The sequence below is a fragment of the Anas platyrhynchos genome, chromosome 2, assembly GCF_047663525.1.
Source record: "Anas platyrhynchos isolate ZD024472 breed Pekin duck chromosome 2, IASCAAS_PekinDuck_T2T, whole genome shotgun sequence".
Classification (NCBI taxonomy): domain Eukaryota; kingdom Metazoa; phylum Chordata; class Aves; order Anseriformes; family Anatidae; genus Anas; species Anas platyrhynchos.
This window is the reverse complement of record NC_092588.1, coordinates 46,076,700-46,096,330: the sequence shown is the minus strand read 5'-3', so window position 1 is coordinate 46,096,330 and position 19,631 is coordinate 46,076,700. Positions and strand designations below refer to the sequence as shown.

Below are 19,631 nucleotides of genomic sequence, written 5' to 3'. Positions count from 1 at the left end.
TGCTTAGCTTCCTCACAAAAGTTTTAAGAAGCTTCATAATACTCATACATTATTTTTCAAGTCCATTACATTTTTTTTGTGAGTTATTGACTGACTGACTGTTTATGTGCTCAAGATCAAAGTTGCCGCTGCTCAGAGAACATTAAGATACATACCTTTTTATTTTGGTGCATTAAAATTCTATAAAAATATAAAATTCTGTTATTAATAACATTTTATTTCTTTAGTAAAATCTGGAAACGCATTTATTTTTCTGTGGTGCTCTTGATTGCATGGATGTTTTTAAATCCACGTATAGAAAGAACTCTCTCAAAGAAACAAATATATTTTATACAAATTAATCAAAAGATAAGGAGGCTTAAATTACTGAGGCTGGAAGAACGTGTTTATATTGATTGAATGTGCCGGTTCTTCATTCTATCGGGGGTTTATGGATTTATTTCCTCTTATGAAGCATAAAGTTACAACTCTAAAAGCTTTCCAGCATATAAAACCTGCAAGGACAATGTGAAATTCAAACACAGAGGAAGATGTTTGGTTTGAGTCATTTCCTTTGTGAAGTTTTAAAAGTCACAAATATCCCAGCCGCTTAATTGGGATGAGATTGAGGAGAAAAAAACTCATTAAGTATTTTATAACCTGTGTTTTAGGGTCAGATGGATTCTTATGACTGTAACAGGCAATAGAGGATCCCAAGGTCAAGCCTAGATCAAAGACAGGTCTCCAGACTAGATCAAAAATAACATTTTCTTCTGCAGACTGTTGCAGTTTGGTGATTTCCAGCTTTCTAAGGTTTCCTAGGAAACGACATGCAAAACTTAAGATTTTTTAATCCCAAAGCTGTGGCATCTGTTCTGCTGTAAATTAAATTGTGTCACTGCCCAGTACGATGCATGGCTATACCAAGACAAGGTGTAGACTTGTGAAAAAAACCTCGGGGGCTGCCAGATTTTAGCAAACCACATGGAGTCAAGTTCATATATTCATGCAAATTAAAAATTAATAGCTGCTCATTTGAAAACCCGAAGCAAAAATAGACTAAATGAATCAACATATCCCTGAAGAAATGAAGAACAGGGCGGACACGGGGCTCCACAGAGCTGCCATGCCACCCATCCGGTGTGCGCTGTGTGGAGATGGCTGGCCGTTCTGTATCTTTTCCACGTGTTTCTTCGTGTTCTGTGCTGTAAAAGAAATATGAGTAAATAAGTTGTATATGGGTCAGCTGTGTGCCTTGGCAGCCAAAAGGGCCAACCTTCTCCTGGAGTGCATCAAGCACAGCACTGCTAGCTGGTCAAAGGAAGGGATTGTCCTCCCACTGTGTGCAGTTTTGTGCATCACAATATAAGTCATAAAACTATTAGAGAGTATCCAAAGAAGGGCTACAAAGATGGTGAAAGGTCTAGAGGGGAAAATGTATGAGGAGCGGCTGAGATCCCTTGGTTTGCTCAGCCCCGAGCAGAGCAGGCTGAGGGGAGGCCTCATGGCGGCCTGCAGCTCCCTCACGAGGGGAGCGGAGGGGCAGGCGCTGAGCTCTGCTCTCTGGGGACAGCGACAGGACCCGAGGGGACGGCATGGAGCTGGGACAGGGCAGGGTCAGGCTGGGGGTTAAGGAAAGGTGCTGCACCCAGAGGGTGGTCGGGCACTGGGACAGGCTCCCCAGGGCAGTGGTCATGGCACCGAGCCTGCCAGTTCAAGAAACATTTGGGCAACATTCTCAGACACATGGTCTGATTTTTGGGTGGTCCTGTGTGGAGCCAGGAGTTGGATTCATTGATCTTGTGGGTCCCTCCCAACTCGGGGTAGTCTAGGGTTCTGTAATTCTTCTACAAAGTCTCTGACAGTACTTGTCTGCATTATGCAAGATATCTCTGTAGTTTAACAAAATAAACACAAATAAAATATGACTCTCAAAACTAAAACTGAGCATCTATTATCAAATCTACTTCGGTTTGGCTTGAACACACACACACAAAAAAAATCAAAAAAAAAACAACACAGGCTTATGTTCTGAGATTGAAAAAAATGGCACTTTTTAAAGGTCAGTCATTAGACTGGTTTACTCCCACCAAAGTCTAAAGCTCTTCCTGCTAATTTAATTCAACAATATTTTAAAATTATTTAAGTATGATAAAACTGTTCTTTATATTTTCTAGTAACTTTAGAAATTTCTCTTTCATGTCCAGCATTACTACTGCTTCAGCATGGCTGGTTTTATCACATTTAGGCATGTCCTCGTGTTGAACACTTTGCATAGACGCTGAAAAACATTTAAGTAAAGCCATGTACAAGGAAGAGTATATTGGAAAGGGGATGGGGGACTGCTAACTGTCTGCAGTCAAGAAGATCTTGCCAGTTTGAAAAAGGTTTTTTTAAGCACCATTTAAGCCCAGCATTTTTTTGGTGCTGAGGAAAAGGCAGTGAGTGGCAAGTATTCAAGGAGGTTAGCTGCTCCCCAGGAGACTGAAAAGAGCTGGAGCAATCCAAGTGGAGCGGGGAACAAGGTAAGCAGGTCAGCACTGTGGGCAGCTGGGTCCAGGCTTTTCCACCAGCATACTGAAGGGAGCCAGACCACAGACGGGCTCATGCCCTGCCCTGTGACTGTCCTTGCTGCTTGATTGTCAGCAGGCTTCCTGGCCTGGTTCGTGCCCCTGCCAGCTGGCGTCTTCCCAAGCAGTGCCCCTGGCAGTGTTCAGGAGGTAGCACAAGCCAGGATTTGTTTTCGGTAGGCAACACGGATGAGGCTGCCCTGTCATGGAAGAAGAGAGTTTAGTTGTACTGCACAAGATGTACCATGTCATTTGCTCCCAGAGCATGAGAACAGGTTCAAGCCTATTCTGTTTATTAGGACAGTATGTTGACCAGTGACACTTCATGTGGTATTTTGTTTAGGACTTTTTCTTTCTTCACCATGGCAATGTGGAGAAAATATCTGAGGACCTGCAGGGATGGAGGTAGAGGAAACAAGGATTAGGCTGACTGTTTAAGGAGTCCACTGTGGTGATGAGTCCCATGGGCTCCCCTCAGAAGTAGCTTCAAGTTCCAAAATTTGCCATAATTGAGCTAAGAACCAAAAGGTACAGCCCTGCCACTACCTACGTTTTCCCAAACCCAGATGCTACATTTTTCCTGTTATTTGTCCTATCTTCTTTAGCCATCTATCTTCACCACATACTTACTTACAAGCCTGCTTTGCTCCAAGTGTAAGATTTTCTTAGTGCTACAAACAGTCTGGAACTGGGAAGCCCTGCCTTGCTGTAGAGCAAGTGACCGTCATCTATGCAGAAAAGCTTAAGGTCCCCTAAGGGGCCTTTTTCCCAGTAGGGGTCTGCCTTCATGGAGCTTGTCTGCCCATGGGCAAGCTGAAACTGCAAATGGACAACTGGCTTGGGAACTGATACATCACCTTTTGTGGGGAGATGCGATCATTTTCTAGGATGCATTTCCAATGTTAGGCTAAACGGGATACAGACCAGGAGAAGGTTAAAGGGAGCCTGAAACTTAAATTGGGCCTCTAAACTGATTCTAGACATGCTGGAACAGCCTTCTCCTTTTGCAGCATAGACACCTTGAATATTAACATGCCATGATTTTGTGGTTTTTGTGTTTTTCAGTTTCTATCTGCTTCCATTATGGTATACTTGTTTGCTTACTTCTTTGCTTTTTGCTAGAACATGCAGTAACGGGGGGAGCAGGAGGTCCCGTATGTTACACGTTTTGGGGAACTCTGAGGTGACCCACACTGCTCCCACCTCATCTGTTCCTCCCAGTACATTAGTTCCTTCCTTGCCTGCTTTGGCTGCTGATTATTTTGGGGTTGCTTTCTGCCTGATTTCTCTCTACTTTTCCTTATCTTCTTAAATGTACCATTAGATGTCTTTTAGATAAAGGCTATTGCATAGTAGGCAGCTTTAAGCTGGGGAATAAAAAAAAAAAAAAAGTGTCATAAATTACTAAATCTGAACTTGCCATACTAGCTGTTCTCCCTATACAAGAAACCCCATTATAACTTGTAATAAAATGAAAACTGAAAGCCAGATACTCATTCTAAGCCATCCTGAGCCCTCATCTCTCTTCCTGGCATTTTAAACGTAACTTGTCTTGATTTGTTTCCTTCTTTCCTTTTTTTCTTTTTTTTTTTTTTTCCTATTTTCTTTTTCTTTTTTTCCTTTTCCTTTTCCTTGTTCATTTATTTTTTTCATTTTTTCTTTCGTTCGTTCTTTCATTCTTTCATAACATTTGTATCTGTAGAACTGTTATCCTTTTAAACATTTTTTTTGCATCTACTAGTGGTACAATATGTCTGCTCTTTCAAAATAATAAATCATTGTTTTTCTCTCAGTACTACACATCATTAGTAAACAGCACTGAAGACCTGGGAATTTCCCTACTACTTTCTCCAGACTCGGATCTGGCTTTGAATTATTTCTCCCTGAGCTGCAGAAAGCCCTGTTGGGGTCATTTCCTCAGTAAAGTCTGAACTGTCACAAACATTCCAGCCAAAGTTTTTATAAAACTCAGGCTTTTTCTACAATGAAAGTTAATTTGATTTGGGCATTTGTCTTAATGCTTGTCTCATCCATACTTAAGCTCATTTCCTTTTGGTTGTGATACCCACCTGCTGGTGCCACTTAGAGTTCCCTTTTCCTCAGGCCCCAGCTCATTAATTTTCCAGAAACGTGACCAGGGAATGTGCTACAGCACTAAGGCTGCTTTCTTTGTTTTTCCCACAATCATGCATGTTGGACAGCCAGCTTGGACTATAGCTGTCTGGAAAAGCACTCTAAAACATCTCAATTTGAAAAAAACACCATGGGATAAGCCTCTAAATATATCACAGAATCATATAATAGCTGAGGTGGGAGGGAACCTCTGGAGGTCATCTGGTTCAACGTGTCTGCACAAACAGGGACACCTAGAGCAAGTTGCCCAGGACAAATGTCCAGGCAGCTTTGAAGACCTTCAAGGAGAGAGAGCCCACAATCTCTTGGGGCAACCTGTGCCAGTGCTCTGTCACCTGCACAGGAAAGAAGTGCTTCATGATGTTCAGATTCCTGTCTATGCTCATCGCCTCTTGTCCTGGCACTGGGCACCACTGAAAAGAGCTTGGCTCCACCTTCTTTGCACCTCCCTTCAGGTATTTATAGACACTGATAAAATCCCTCTTGAGCCTCCTCTTCTCCAGGTTAAACAGCCCCAGCTCTCTCAGCCTCTCCACATAGGAAAAGTGCTCCAGTTCCTTCATCATCTTGGTGGCCCTACCTTGGAACCTTTCCAGCATGTCCAGGTCTCTCTTGTACTGAGGGGGTGCAGAACCAGACCCAGCACTCCAGGTGTGGCCTCACCAACACCTGAGTAGAGCAGACTGATCACCCGTCTTCACCTACACAGCCCTCCGGTGAGCCGGCCACTTCCCCCAGTTTTGTGTTGTCTGCACATTTACTGAGGGTGCACTCCACCACACAGTCCAGATCACGAATGAATATTCTAAACAAGGCTGGACCCAGTATTGACCCCAGGGGTACTCCACTCATTGCTGGCCTCCAAGAAGACTTTGTGCCACTGACCACTACCCTGTGAGTCTGGATGTTCAGCCAGTTTTCAATCCACCTCACTGTCTGTTCACCCAGTCCAAACTTGAACAGCTTCTCTGTGAGAAGCTCATAGGGGATGGCAGCAAAGAGTTTAATGAAGTCCAGGTAGACAATATCTGTGCTGACTACTCCTGATGATTTTCTTTTCCTTCATGTGCCTGGGAGCAGTTTCCAGGATTAGCTTAGGTTCCATCATTAGGTTCCATCACCTTCCCGGGGATGAAGATAAGGCTGACTGGCCTGTAGTTCCCTCGGTCCTCCTTCTGGCCCTTCTTGAGGGTGGGAGTGACATTTACTTTCCTCCACTTTGAGCACTTCTCCCAGTTGACACAATTGAACAAAGATTACAAGGGTGGCTTCACAATCACACCTGCCAGTTCCTTTAGCACTCATGGATGCACCCCATCAGGACCCATGGGTTTATGAATGTCCTCAGTTTGCCCCAAATCAAGAAAGTTTCTTAAATCAATGACTAGCACATGTCAGTATAACTTCCACAGTTTTCTCAAATGTAGTATTACTTATGTCGTGGCTTGTTCTGTGATGTTTCATGCCCAGTCATTAGCCTGTTTCCCTCTGCTCAGTATAGCAGAGTAAAGCTGCCTGCTTTGATGTGGTGATTAGCAGACAGAGAACATGCTGAGGTGTAAATTCATGCAATTGCGTTGTTACACATAGGCAGTCTCTTGCATTCTCTGGTTAGTGGAGTATTTGACCCCTTTTGTTATTATTATTATTATTTTTAAAGTGCTTATCAGCAAGATAGTTTTCAGGGAAGAACGGGAAATATAGCTTGTGCTCTGTAACTACTATATATATCTTCTATATCAGTATCTTCCTGATGGCAATTCTTCTTTTTAAGATGCACTTAGAGGTCTGCAGAGAGAAAAAATAGTTTGTGAACTCATAGCATTCAAAAAGCACGTGTCTTTTCTACCACTGTCTATCACACTCCTCACAGTTGTTCTGTTACATTTCTGCTTTCATGTTTGAGGCTTATGTGTGTTTAAGTTAGAAAATGAAAGCGATAACTAGAAAATGGTTGGGTCAGTTTTGGCAACCTACTTGCATAAAAAAATCTCTGTTGACTATGGCAGGGTCTCTTCTCAAACACCCATGTAAATTAATTCAATAACATGATACGACTTCAAAACACGATAGTAACACTGAGAGATGAAAGGAATCCCAAATCAAAATCCAGTGTATGAGTGCACGTTCATTTCAGGAGTTGGTTCCTGGAAGTTATTGGATCCAAATACTTTAGCTTTCCTAACTGGAGTCAAGCAGTAACTCAGTAATCTGAAGCTCAGTACTTAAGTTTTGGTTGTTTCCAAGAGCTGAAGTTGGAAGAAAACACTGCTATTAGAAGCAGTATGTGGATGTAAGAATGTCTCAAATGATTAATGTGTAATTAATAATAGAGAACAATTGTATACTGTTTGCACTTAGCTATTTTAACTTGTATATAATTCCTATCAAACCTGCAGAGCTTGTAAAATAACACTGGCTCTCACAATACATTAGGTGCCTGGAAGCACTCACAGGCCCTGAGTAATGGATGTTAATTGATTTTGTTTCTGGATAGATTCCCTTTGGTTAATGGGATCTCAGCCGTGATGTACATGATTTCAACTCTCCATCGAATAGCTTGCAGCAAAGGTAACGCAAGGTGTCAAGCCATATGCTCTCAGGCATTTGCAGCTGAAAGGCGGCTCCACGTTTTTTCACAGCCCCTTGCCCACAGCGGTGCCTCCCTTCTCTGGGAATCAGCAGGAATCACAGAATTGTTTAGGCTGGAAGAGACCTCCAAGATCACCTAGTCCAACTTCTGACCTAACACTAGCCAGTCCTCCACTAAACCATATCCCTAAGCTCTACATCTAAACGTCTTTTAAAGACTTCCAGGGATGGTGACTCCACCACCTCCCTGGGCAGCCTGTTCCAATGTCTAACAACCCTCTCGGTAAAGAAGCTCTTCCTAACATCCAACCTAAACCTCCCCTGGCACAACTTTAGCCCGTTCCCCCTTGTCCTGTCACCAGGCACATGGGAGAATGAGCAGCACAGCAGGCTGGTGCGGATCTCTGGTGCAGGTGCTTGAACAGAGTTTAAGAGGGTTGGACCGGATGATCTAAGAGGTCTTTTCCAACCTCAGTCATTCTGCAAGAGATGCAGTACGCAGGCTGTTGCTTGCAAAATCTCCACTCCTCAGTATCTCTGGTTTCTGAAGCACACCAGTTTAAACGATGTGGCACATCCTACAACCGTGGCGCATCCTACAACCACCGCACCTGCAACGCGGAGCCCAGAAAGAACCAGTCAGCCAGAAAACCACTTTCAGGGCCCACCAGCAGACCAGTTTCAGCGCCCACCACCACAACGCCCCCTGAACCACAGCCACAGGGGGAGACGAAGGGCTGTGCGAGACCCACCAGCAGGGGGGCAGGCGCCAGGAGCCGCCCCCGGTGCCCGCCCCTGGCGGCCCGGCCCTTCCCCTCCCTTCCCCTCCCCTCCCTTCCCCTCCCCGCCCGCTGCGTTGCGATGTGGCGGCGGCGGTATGTCAGCGCCCGGCAGCTGGACGGCTTCCGACACTACAAGGTACCGGGGGCACGCAGGCAGCCGGGATGCAGCCCCCCCGCCCGCCCCGCTCCGTGCAAAGGGACGGGGGCGAGCAGCGGGTTTGCAGCCTGGAGGGGGTGCCCGCCGGGCGCCGTGCGCGGCCGCGGGGTGGGAAAGGCAGGGAGGGGGGAAAGCTGGGGGTAAGGAGGCTGAAATAAACCTCCCGGCTGCAAACAGCAGGCCTGCGGGATTCAAGCCATCAGGTGTCTCGTGAAGGGTTTCGATTTACCTGTTAGGTTTACCCTGATGGGTTTACCTGCAGGTGTGTGCGGTGATACCCGGGTTTCGTTCCCAGGACGCAGCCCCTGCCTTGCAGGGTGTGTTAGTGGGGCTGCAGGTGGCCGGGATGTGCAGTGCCACCCTGCTGCCATACCTTCACCCCGTGCCCTGGCACAACCACGGGGGATGCACACCATCCACCAGCCAACCTCGTATTTTAAGCTCTGTTTCCCAAAGCTCCTCCACCTTGCGCTCCCCACGCTTCTTGCTTCCAGCACGCACCCTGCCAGCCTTCCCTGCACCTCCTCCTGCTCCCCTGCTCGCCGCAGAGGGCCTTATCTGGGAGCAGCCGTGCTTGCGAGAGCCTCCGCAAGGTCGCTTACCAGCAGCAGCAACTGGTTGTGCCAGCAGCTTGTTAAAATGCACTAACCTGTCTGGGCGTCTGCCGTGCCAGGGGGATAAAACGCGCTGCAGGCTGCATCTGGCTGCTGGCTCCGAGTTGTGCAGGCCCCTGCTTGAACGGCGGAGCCACGCTCTTGACTGAGGTTGCCAGAGGAAAAATAACAGGCTATTTTTAGCCTAAACAGACATAATAGTTTGGGGATTAACTCGCCTAAAACGTTTTGAGTGTGTAGTGCAAATGCAAGGAATTTGTGTTACGTTCTTCCTTATCACTTGAGTAAAAGTAGCTGCAAACACATGCAGTTGGGAAAGAAGTGTAATGCCATCTTCTTTTAAACTCATAATCTCTGTATACTACTTAAGAATTGCAGGGCGAATCATTACCTGAATACAGAATCTCACATTGCAACATTTTAGTTGAGTATATTCAGATTACTTTGGTTTCTCAGGAGCGCTGGAAAATCTGTTGGCAGTTTTCTTAACCAAAGGAATCAGCCAACGTGCTTGAGAAATGTCTGTTGAACTGTGCTCTGAAACACTAGGGTAAGTACAGGTTTTAGAAAAGCGAGATCAGACAGTGACTTCTCTTTTATCTCAGGTGGCTCGGGACTGGGACATCGAGAAGTCCATAAACCCAAATGATGCAGGCTACACCCCGAGAAACACAACTACGTGAGGTCAGCGCCGCTGAGCTGGTGGGGTATCTGCACCACCTTCCTGGCGCTCCAGGTTGCAGGGAAAGGTGGCAAAGCAGGCGATGGCAGCTCTGCCCCTGAGCTGCCCTGCCTGTTCCTGGAGTGCAGCTCACAGTGGGTTAAAGCCCTTGGAAAATGCAAGGGGAATGCAGCCAGGAGAGGCAAGGAGAGCTAATCACTGTCACCATCTCCTCTCCACCTCCTCTCCTCTCCCTCCCATGCCCAGGGCTGCTGCCACAACCACTGCTTTGTTCTCACCCCTCCCAGGCCTGAGACAACCTCTTATTGCCCTCTGGCTGCCATCTCCCCCGTTCTCCCCTACATCTAGGGCCTCATCCTGCTTCTCCACCTTCCCAGCCCTGCTGAGGAGATCACTGCTGCCTTTGCTGCTGAGTCAACAGGACTGGCACTAAACTCTGCCCAGCACACACATTTCCTCTTTTTGCACCCACTTGGGTATCTCTGTAGCACATTTTCTGGTGGACCCAGACCTGCAGTACAGTGGAAGTGTTCACAGGTTGGCCCTGTGAAGAGCTAGATAATCCCTGGAAAGATTTATTAGCACATGCTCAATATTGAGCTAAAACACTCTTGCTTCAGACCTGAAGCGTGCCCGGGAAACTAGATGGAGGCATCCATCTCTCCATTGTGCACTATGTTGCAGCATTATATTTGCACTAACGTCAGTGGCTCAATATGATCTGCGCTTTGCACAATTTCTCCACCAACAACTGGGAGCTGATCACAACCCAGCTTAAAAGACTAACGTGAAATCAGTTCAATTTCACAAAGGTAAACCTTGCACAAATAAATTACTTGGTGATTTTCAAAATCTTCGCACAGCTGAACTCATTTCTTTGCCATGAATGCCTCAATTGTACGCCTTAGCCACTTGCTGTCTCCTGCTCGCAGTCGGAGGAGGGTCTTGGCAACAAACCCAGTACAGCTCTTTGCAAAGGGAATGGCAGACCTAATGAATGCAAAGACTTCAGCACCCTTTAGCAGCATCAGGTGCGAGTGTATTTTAGTGAGCATTTTAGTTTAGATCAGCAGTATGCATTTGAGCAAGTTTTTCCTCATTGACGAGCTCTGGTTCACATCACAGAGCCATTCTGGAGCACATGAAATGAATTCTTTGAATGACCCTAAAGCAGATGTATTGGGAACACACTGGTACAGTTACGAGCGTTCAGCCCGTACTGAAACCATTTTGGTGTAAAACCTTCTGAAGTCCTTATGGCATGGACATCAGATCCTCAGTGCCAGCTATTTTACTTTATAAACATACTCCTGTTGGTCTACTCTGTGTCTGAGTGAGGACATAGCCATTCAGAGAGTGTTCTGGTTGGAAGTGTGCAGCGAACAGGCGGGGGTGTGATGATAAGACACCTGCAATCCTGGGTATTGCTGCTGCAATAACCCTGCCTTGTACCTGCCCCTGGGGCAGATGGGCACGCACTGATTTCAGGGCAATTGCAAGCACAGGAGATTTGCTGCAACTGTAGAGCAGAATGATCTGATACCCGGACTTCATGCCACTGCCTAGCATCTGGTGTGACATGGCTGAAATGCTGCAGCCAGCTGTAGCTATTGGACTTGGATTGTGTGATTTCTGCAGTTAGGTTTGTTACCAACATTTGGCAGTTCTAGAGAAGCACCCATGGAATTTATGAAAATTGCATTTTCTGTTTAGATTTCTGTTGGAAAGATGCAGTTCTGAGACAGTCATGTAATGAGAACAAATAAAAGCAGAATTTTGGTTCTTTATTTTTGTCTTCCTCACTAGAATTGAATAATGTCAATGATGAGCTCTTGTTGCCATTGCCTGTTCCTTTCGCTGTGATCTTAGGGTTTCCCCTGCAAGTCTGCCTTGAACTGGCTTTTCTACAGGACCTATGGGCTGAGGTTTTCCAAGACAAAAAACGTGCACTCCTCATCATATTTCATGATTAATGAGATACAAGGAAAAGATACATGAGCTTGACTCAAAGAATAGGCTTTGCAAAGCATTATACAAAAATCAGATATGATATTACAAACTCAATGGCTCTGTGTCCAGGTGGAGGCTGGTGACAAGTGGTGTCTCTCAGGGATCTGTCTCAGGACCGGTGCTGTTTAATATCTTTATCAGTGACATAGACAGTGCGATCGAGTGCACACTCAGCAAGTTTGCAGATGACACCGAGCCGAGTGGTGCAATTGATACAGCAGAATGAATGGATACCACCCAAAGGGATCTGGACAAGCTAGAAAAGTGAGCCCATGTGAACCTAATGAGGTTCAACAAGTCCAAGTGCAAGGTGCTGTACCTGGGCTGGGGCAATCCCAGACATGAGCACAGACTGGGAGAACTGACTGAGAGCAGCCCTGCAGAGTGGGACTTGGGGGTTCTGGTGGATGAAAAGCTCGACACGAACCAGCAGGGTGTGCCTGCAGCCCAGAAGGCCAACTGGGTCCTGGGCTGCACCAACAGAGGAGTGGCCAGCAGGGGAAGGAGGTGATTGTGCCCCTCTGCTCTGCCCTTGTGAGGCCCCACCTGGAGTGCTGCATCCAGGGCTGGGGCCCCCAGCACAAGAAGGATGTGGGGCTGTTAGAGTGGGTCCAGAGGAAGGGCCATGATCAGAGGGCTGGAGCACGTCTCCTATGGAGAAAGGCTGAGAGAGCTGGGGGTATTCTTCCTAGAGAAGAGAAGGCTCTGGGGTGACCTCATTGCAGCTTTTCAGTACTTAAAGGGAGCTTATAAAATAGATGGAGAGTGACTTTTTGCTTGGTCAGATAGTGATAGTACTAAGGGGGGTGGTTTTAAACTAGAAAAGGATATATTCGGATTAGATGTTAGGAGGAAATTCTTCACTCAGGGGGCGGTGAGGCGCTGGCACAGGCTGCCCAGAGAAGCTGTGGATGCCCCATCCCTGGAGGTGTTCAAGGTCAGGCTGGATGGGGCTTTGGGCAACCTGGTCTGGTGGGAGGTGTCCAGGCAGGGGGTTGGAACTGCGGGACCTTTAAGGTCCCTTCCAACCCTAGCTGTTCCGTGACTCTGTGAATCTATCATCCTGTGATTCTATGAAATTAAGGTCAAAGATACCACATTTTCACCTGGTATGTCTACAGTATTCCCGTCATTTAAGATGATTTTTTAAGGTCTTAGCTCCCTGTGCAGAGAAGGGGACACTAAATGAGGTGTATGTGATTTCATTTCAGTGAGACTTCTGATACTGTCCCACGTTCTTGTAAGTAAACTAGATAGAGGTAACTAAGAAGAAATCAGCATAAAATGGAAATGTATTGCTCTAAAGAGTAATTTTAAGTTCTGTGTCAAAGTAGGAGGATAGTCTTACCTACAGAGCTGTCTCTTTGTCCCAGCTCCATTACTGTTCAATACTTTCATTAATTGCCAGAACAGAGAATACTCTTGTAAAATTTTCATGTGACACTGAGGAACTTTGAAGAACAGGCTTATGATTTAAAGTGTTTTTGAGAGAGGGATACATAATGGCCAGAAATCAATATGGCAAAATCCGGTAAGTAAGTTACAATGCTTAAGGGAAAGAAAATCAGCATTTCAAACATAAAATAAGAGACGACAGACTGCAAAACAGATACCTGGGGATCACTCTGTCAGCAGCGTTGTAGCTGTTCTAAATAAGAGAAAAAAAGTTCTTATGTGTGAAGTGTCATAGATATGTCAAAGGGGTTACGTGTGCTTCTGGTCTTGAGGTACCACTCAGAGAGCAGCTGGAGCAGTGTGCCCTGCTTGCTTTGGCACACAGTTTACAGTCCACAGAATGGCTTTAAAAATATTAAGAGACCTAGAAAATGCAAACCATGAGAAATTATCTTAACACAATAGGAATAGGAGAATAACAGCCAGTTAATCTTCATGCATGCCCTTTAAAAGAAAGATAATATGCAAGCTTTGGCTGCACAAAGAGAAATTTAAGTTAGATGCTGTGTCAGCCTTGCATTGATAAGGGCTGCGAAGCACTGGAATAGCAGGTACTGGGAGGGGCTGTGTAATCCTTTCACCAGTCCTAAGAAATGGTTTGATTTTCCTCAGGAGGATGTAAAACCTAGAGCTTAGTGTTAAAAACCAGTTGCTTACCACTTTTTTAGCAAAGTTTTGTCTGACGTGTTTTATTTTAATTTGCCAATGTGGTTATTTATCACTAGCAATTGGAAGGCTCATTACCTCCAGGTAACTTGATCTACTTCCTGAACGTCTCATAACGGTGATCCTGCATTAGATGAAAGTGCTGGGCTACAAGACCTCTCAGGTTACACCCCAGCCCTGCTTTTGGTGAGTTAGGGAAACAGTATCGGGGCTGGTGATAGTGTTTCAGGGTTTGATGGTTCCTTCTCATGCCCACATATAACAGAAGAGCAAAGTGTGTTCAGTATAGTACAGTGGAGATCACTTTGTGCAAATCCAAGACTGGACCACTGTCAAAAAAATACAAGACTGGATTTCTGTTAAGTCCTTATACATTTCCGAGGCTACCTGTATACCTAGAAGATTTTGAAATGTAATAGATTCTGCTCACGTTGTTGGAATAGGCGTTTTGTTTTCAACTCCAGTAGCACAAGAGTCTTACATGGTTATAAAAATTTAGGGCAGGAGACTTGCATTTGTATATTTATCTGGAACTTCTTAGGAGACACTTAATGCTCTTCATGGTTGGGCATGGATGGCTTTGTGTATGATGAGTACAGTGTTTATTATACAGTGTTACTGCAGATGATAGTTTCATTTTCCTAAATTTTAATTATGAATATTATTTTAAAACAGCTATCACCGACTTTATCAGCTGTAGTTAGTTTTTCAAACCTCCTCAGTATAATAAGGCATTTGACTGTCTGAGGCACTGCAAAAGATTCCCTCGGAATAACGTTTTCCACCTTCCATAAAATTGGTGAGTCATTGCAAGTCATTGTCTCACCAAGAAACTCTTGCAGTCATCTTCATACTAACTACCTTAATGAATGACCTCAACAGGCTGGAGCTCTGGGCTGCCAAGTACCTCATGCGGTTCATGAAGGAGAGGTGCAAAGTCCTGCACCTGGGGAGGAAGAACCCCAGGCATCAGCACGTGCTGAGGGCACCCAGCTGGAAAGTTGCTCTGCATAAAAGGACCTTACTGTCCTGGTGGACACCAAACTGAACGTGAGCCAACATTGTGCCCATGCTGCTAAGAAGACCAACTATTTTCTTGGCTACATCAGGCAAAGTATTGCCAGCAGGTCAAGGGAGGTGATCCTTACCCTCTCCTCAGCACTGGTGAGGCCACACCTGGAGTGCTGGGTCCAGTTCTGGGCCCCCCAGTACAAGAGGGATGTGGACATGCTGGAGAAGGTCCAAGGTACGGATAGCAAGATGATGAAGGAACTGCAGCACCTCTCCTATGAGGAGAGGCTGAGAGAGATGGGAGGCTGGGAGCTGGGAGCTCAGCCTGGAGAAGAGAAGGCTCAGGGGGATCTTACCAGTGTCTATAAACACTGGAAGGGAGGATGCAAAGAGGACAGAGTCAGGCTCTGTTCAGTGGTGCCCAGTGCCAGGACAAGAGGCCATGGGCACAAACTGGGCTACAGGAGTCTGTCTGAACATCAGGAAGCACTTTCCCATGTGGGTAATGGAGCACTGGCACAGGTTGCCCAAAGAGGTTGTGGGGCCTTCTCCTTGGAGATCCTCAAAAGCTGCTTGGACATGGGCCTGGGCATCCTGCTCTGGGTGGCCCTGCCTGGGCAGGGAGTTGAAGCAGGTGACCTTCAGGGGTCCCTTCCAGCCTCAGCCATTCTGTGAGTCTGTGAGTTGGAAGACTGGGAGTGTAATTAAATTTGCTGAATAATATGTAAAATAAAACAAATCATGCATTACTCTTATGCTTTCTCTCACTGTATGCATGTGTAGAAGAGTCATGGCCTAACTGAACTACATAATTCTGAAAGACTGTCTTCATAAACCATGATTTCATATTCCTCATCCTGCTGTAATGGTAGCTGAGATCATAATGTGGCTTACCGAGAGCTCTGTAAACATTATTTTCCTCATACATATCAAATGCTAATGCTAATGAGTCAGCAACATAATGAAACCATATCATAAAGATGTTGCATTTGATATTACCTGCTGCTGGACTTTTTCCCAACGATGGTGTAATTGTACATATTTTTGAGTGCTACATTACACTCATAAATTTACAAAGGTTTTCTGTTCCTGACATCACTTCTGGGGCAAATACTCTGGATATAAAGTGTTGTATGCCTTCTTGAGTCTCTCAAAAGTGCAAACAACAACCACATAATTTGATTTTATTGCTTTATCAAGAGATTTTAGTGTTCTGAAATGCTTAGTGTTTTTATGTGGGATATGTGAGGCTATGCTTACATACACATTTATGTATTCATGTGTAGTTTTGTTCATCTGTTTTTTAATAGAAGACTAATTGTGAAGATGAATCTGTGAATTAGATATGGATTATTTGTTTTAAAAGTAGGGGAGCTATTCTTTTATAAGGGTTGTTTTGTAGAGGGAGGAATTGAGTTTTTGCATCCTTATCTGAAATACCGCCACTCTTTTATGCGTCAGGATACTAGATCACACAACCACTTAGCACATGTGGTACAGAAACTCTCTTTATCATCCCTCCTGAAAACTGCAACCCACTGTTATCTGCCTGCCCTTTTGGGCCTAGAGCACTTTCTTTGGGTTCCCCAGAGGTTTGGGTACAAACCCTGGCAGAGCTCCAGCTGGGTGGGAATTCTGGCTACTGTTTATGCAACGCAAGTTTGTACACATACACAAAGAGATATAGCACAGAATCCTAATGTCATTTCCTTTTGCTGTCTGTCAAAGACAAGTCTACACAAAAAAAATGCATAGAAATCAACTTCCTTGCCATGTTAGGGCTTATTTGAATAGGGGTAGTTAAAGATCTTTTTGTGCAGTTCCTTGAGGGTGGGCAAGCTTGCTTTTTAGCACGGTTTGTGCTTTTGCCAGTCTAGGCTAGCCTCTAGCTTTACAACAACAAATTTGCACCTGTCTTCTGTTATCGCTTGCTCAATATCTGTTCATATTTCTGAGTTCTTTCCTATAATTTTGACTTCTTTGTTAAGTGTTTGGACATGTTCCATTACACAAACGCTTCACCTGAAAATAAGTTAGGCAGCACCCTTAACTACTGTTGATTGAAAAATGGTTGCTGCCTTTCAGCATTACATCTCCACCTCTCCCTGGTTTGGGTAATGAATTGGATTTGAATGTATTTGGATAATGAATGTCAATAATGGATTAGATCTATCTTGTCTCACACACTGAGCAAGAACTTAACTCTTGAGGCCAACATATAGGGGCTTCTTCTTGCCCCTATATGTGCTTTTCTCTCAGTAATAGTGTGGCCCTGCTGTCTCTCAGAGATCCCACATTTCAAGCATACATATAGTCAGCAGACCAGGCCATCAGGCTCTTACTCCTGGCAAATGGGATTGTGGGAGGCAGGAAGCTGAACGTGAGCCTTCAGTGAGCCCCGGCAGCAAAGAAGGCAACAAAAGCCTGGGTCATATTAACAGTAGCATAGCCTGAGAGGAGTAATTATCCCCCTTTACGTGGCACTTGCTAGGCCTTATCCAGAATTCTGCATCCAGTTTTGGTCCCCCAGTACAAGAAAGACCTTGACAAACTGGAGCAAGCTCAGTGTAGGACCACCACGATGGTTGGGGCTGGAGCATTTTCCCTGTGAGAAGAGGCTGAGACTGGTGCTTGGTTGGGCCTGAGATGAGTCAGCTCCAGGCACACCTAACACCAGCACCCCAGTGCTGGCCTTCTAAGGTCCCTTCTGACCCAAATTACCCTCTGATCCTCACCCGTGATTCTGTGAAGGAATGACGAAGGATGAAGGAGGCAACAGCACTGCTCTGCAGGCAAGAGGATGGGCTGCTAGCAGGCATGACTCCCTGAGAGCAGCCCGTCCTGACCGATAGCTCCACGTGCCCCATGGCGTCATAGATATGGGTTCATAAAGATTTCCATTAAATGACAGGATGTGGCATGTGGCCTAATGCATGTGTCAGGATTCCTGAAAATGGGGAGGGAGGTCTGAACGATGACTGTACATCCACAAAGTATCCATAGCTCAGCAGTTTATGTAAGAACAGCTTCCTAACATCTTAGTAATATCAACCAGAATTGCTGAGTTGTCCAAATCATCACATTGGGATTTGAGCATTTTACTAGGAATAGTTTTAGATGGAAGGATAACTTAATCATATTTCCTATCTGTGAGTATGCACAGGCTAATGGAATCAGAGGGGATAAGGTCAGGGGACAGAGGACCTCACAGGAGCACAGCTTGGGCAGCCTCCCTTGCCTCACCATGCAGATACATCCAGCATGACCATCAGATAACAGAGCCCACAGTCTCAGATCCTCCAAAGAGACAATCATCTGCATCTGAGGATGCAATTGCATGCCCCGCACTCCATACCCTTCTCCAGGCTAAATTACAAACCCTTTTCTTCAGCTTCTACTTGTGTGTTTTAGGCTTCAGCCCTAGATGTCTTAGAGGCTTATACTTCCTGGTCTTAGATATCAGTGACATAATCGAAGTACAGATATATGGACAGAGGGGAAAGGCAGGGTAGTCCAAACTAAGCAACTGGACATATAAAATCTGAGTCATTTATATATGAATAATTAACTAAGTGATGGTATAACATAAAGTAATTTCATTGTTAGAAGTACCGGGCTTGTGTTTTGGAATATATCAGCACTTTTGAACTGCTGAACATTTGGAATTTATTTGGCATCCACAATGTTGTATATCTGTCTTGTTGTTGTATAATTTACTTCTTCTTTCCCTTTGTGAAGCTTTTATTAAAACCCAAGACTGTCCCATAACATATACAAGCCTGTAAAAATGCATATAAAGCACAATTAAAAACCTTGTGTTTAATGCATTCTAGGTATCTGGAAGGTGGATGGAAAATTATTACCAGATAGTTCAGTGATTTCTTTATTTTTTTTTGTGTGGTTCCAGAAGTGCAAAACACCAAAGAAGGAAAGTTTGTGCTGTGTCATTATGAAATAACTTGCCCAGAAGGGAGAATTCTTACTGATCTCTCTTAACACCTGATTGATCCCCAAATTGGGAGGGTCATTTTTGTAGCTTAGGAAAACACAAAAAACTCATCTAATGCAAAAGAGAATATACCTCACCTAATCCATTGCCATTTCTCTTGTTGCCTTGTCTGTTAGTTACCAATCTGAGTATAGTGACATTTTGTATGCAGAGAGGAGATGTGATAAATAATGCTGTGGGAAGGTATGTGTAAATGTTGGGTTGCTGAGATGGCTGGGGACCTACCTTCTGGGCTGGGGACATCAGGAGCCACCCAGGGTGAGCAGAATAGGGTCTGGCAGCCAGGATCCATCCCACTACCCTGGCCAGGAGCAGGGCAGGCCTGGGGACACCAGGGCAGTCCCAGCCCTGGGCATCAGGCACCTTCCTGGAGATAGGGGTGGGATGAGGTTGGGCCAGGATGTTGGCACATAGGTAAGGATAAGTCCCGTATCAGTGGGTTCATGACCAGGTATAGGGTTACTACTGAGAGATGCACCCAGGACCTTTGTAAGGGTAAACACTGTCAAGACTATGTGTAATGCCTTCTTCTTTATCCAAATTTTTTTAAACAAAGCTGATAGAATTTTGGACTGATATAAATAGTATTGGAGGGATAGTTGGGTGTTTAGTAAGACATTATCACTTGTTAAAATCTTTTTTTTTTTAATTTTTTTAATTTCAAATATATACCATTGAACATTGGGTTTTCAAGCATTTCCATCAGCAGATCTCCCCAAATTTTCCATCCAAGATATAGAGTCCTTCATGGGTCCGGATGGGATTCATCCCCGGGTGCTGAAGGAGCTGGCGGACGTCATCGCGGAACCTCTCTCAATTATTTTTCAACGATCCTGGGAGTCTGGAGAGGTCCCGGTAGACTGGAAGCTGGCAAATGTTGTGCCGATTTTCAAGAAGGGTCAGAAAGAAGACCCTAGCAATTACAGGCCTGTCAGTCTCACGTCAGTGCCTGGTAAAATCATGGAGAAGAT

General features: G+C 45.2%; 1 protein-coding gene and 1 long non-coding RNA gene across 4 annotated transcripts in view; one reads left to right on the top strand and one right to left on the bottom strand.

Annotated features, from left to right (window-relative positions):
• Positions 1-2,820: 2,820 nt before the first annotated feature.
• LOC110353392 (uncharacterized) lies at positions 2,821-9,316 on the bottom strand. Its single transcript, XR_002403824.4, has 2 exons — positions 8,863-9,316; positions 2,821-6,470 (listed from the first exon to the last, which is right to left on the bottom strand). It is a non-coding gene; the product is annotated as an uncharacterized lncRNA (long non-coding RNA).
• Positions 8,091-19,631, top strand: part of LOC101803407 (ethanolaminephosphotransferase 1) — a 56,097-nt gene continuing 44,556 nt past the window's right edge. Inside the window, exons 1-2 of one of the 3 annotated variants that reach the window (XM_038173670.2) lie at positions 8,131-8,192; positions 9,433-9,511. In XM_038173670.2, the coding sequence (XP_038029598.1) occupies positions 9,473-9,511 (39 nt within the window). In that variant the 5' untranslated portion in view covers positions 8,131-8,192; positions 9,433-9,472. Of the gene's footprint in view, positions 8,193-9,432; positions 9,512-19,631 lie in introns of all 3 variants that reach the window. The other 2 variants (XM_038173669.2, XM_038173671.2) reach the window with 2 other exon arrangements.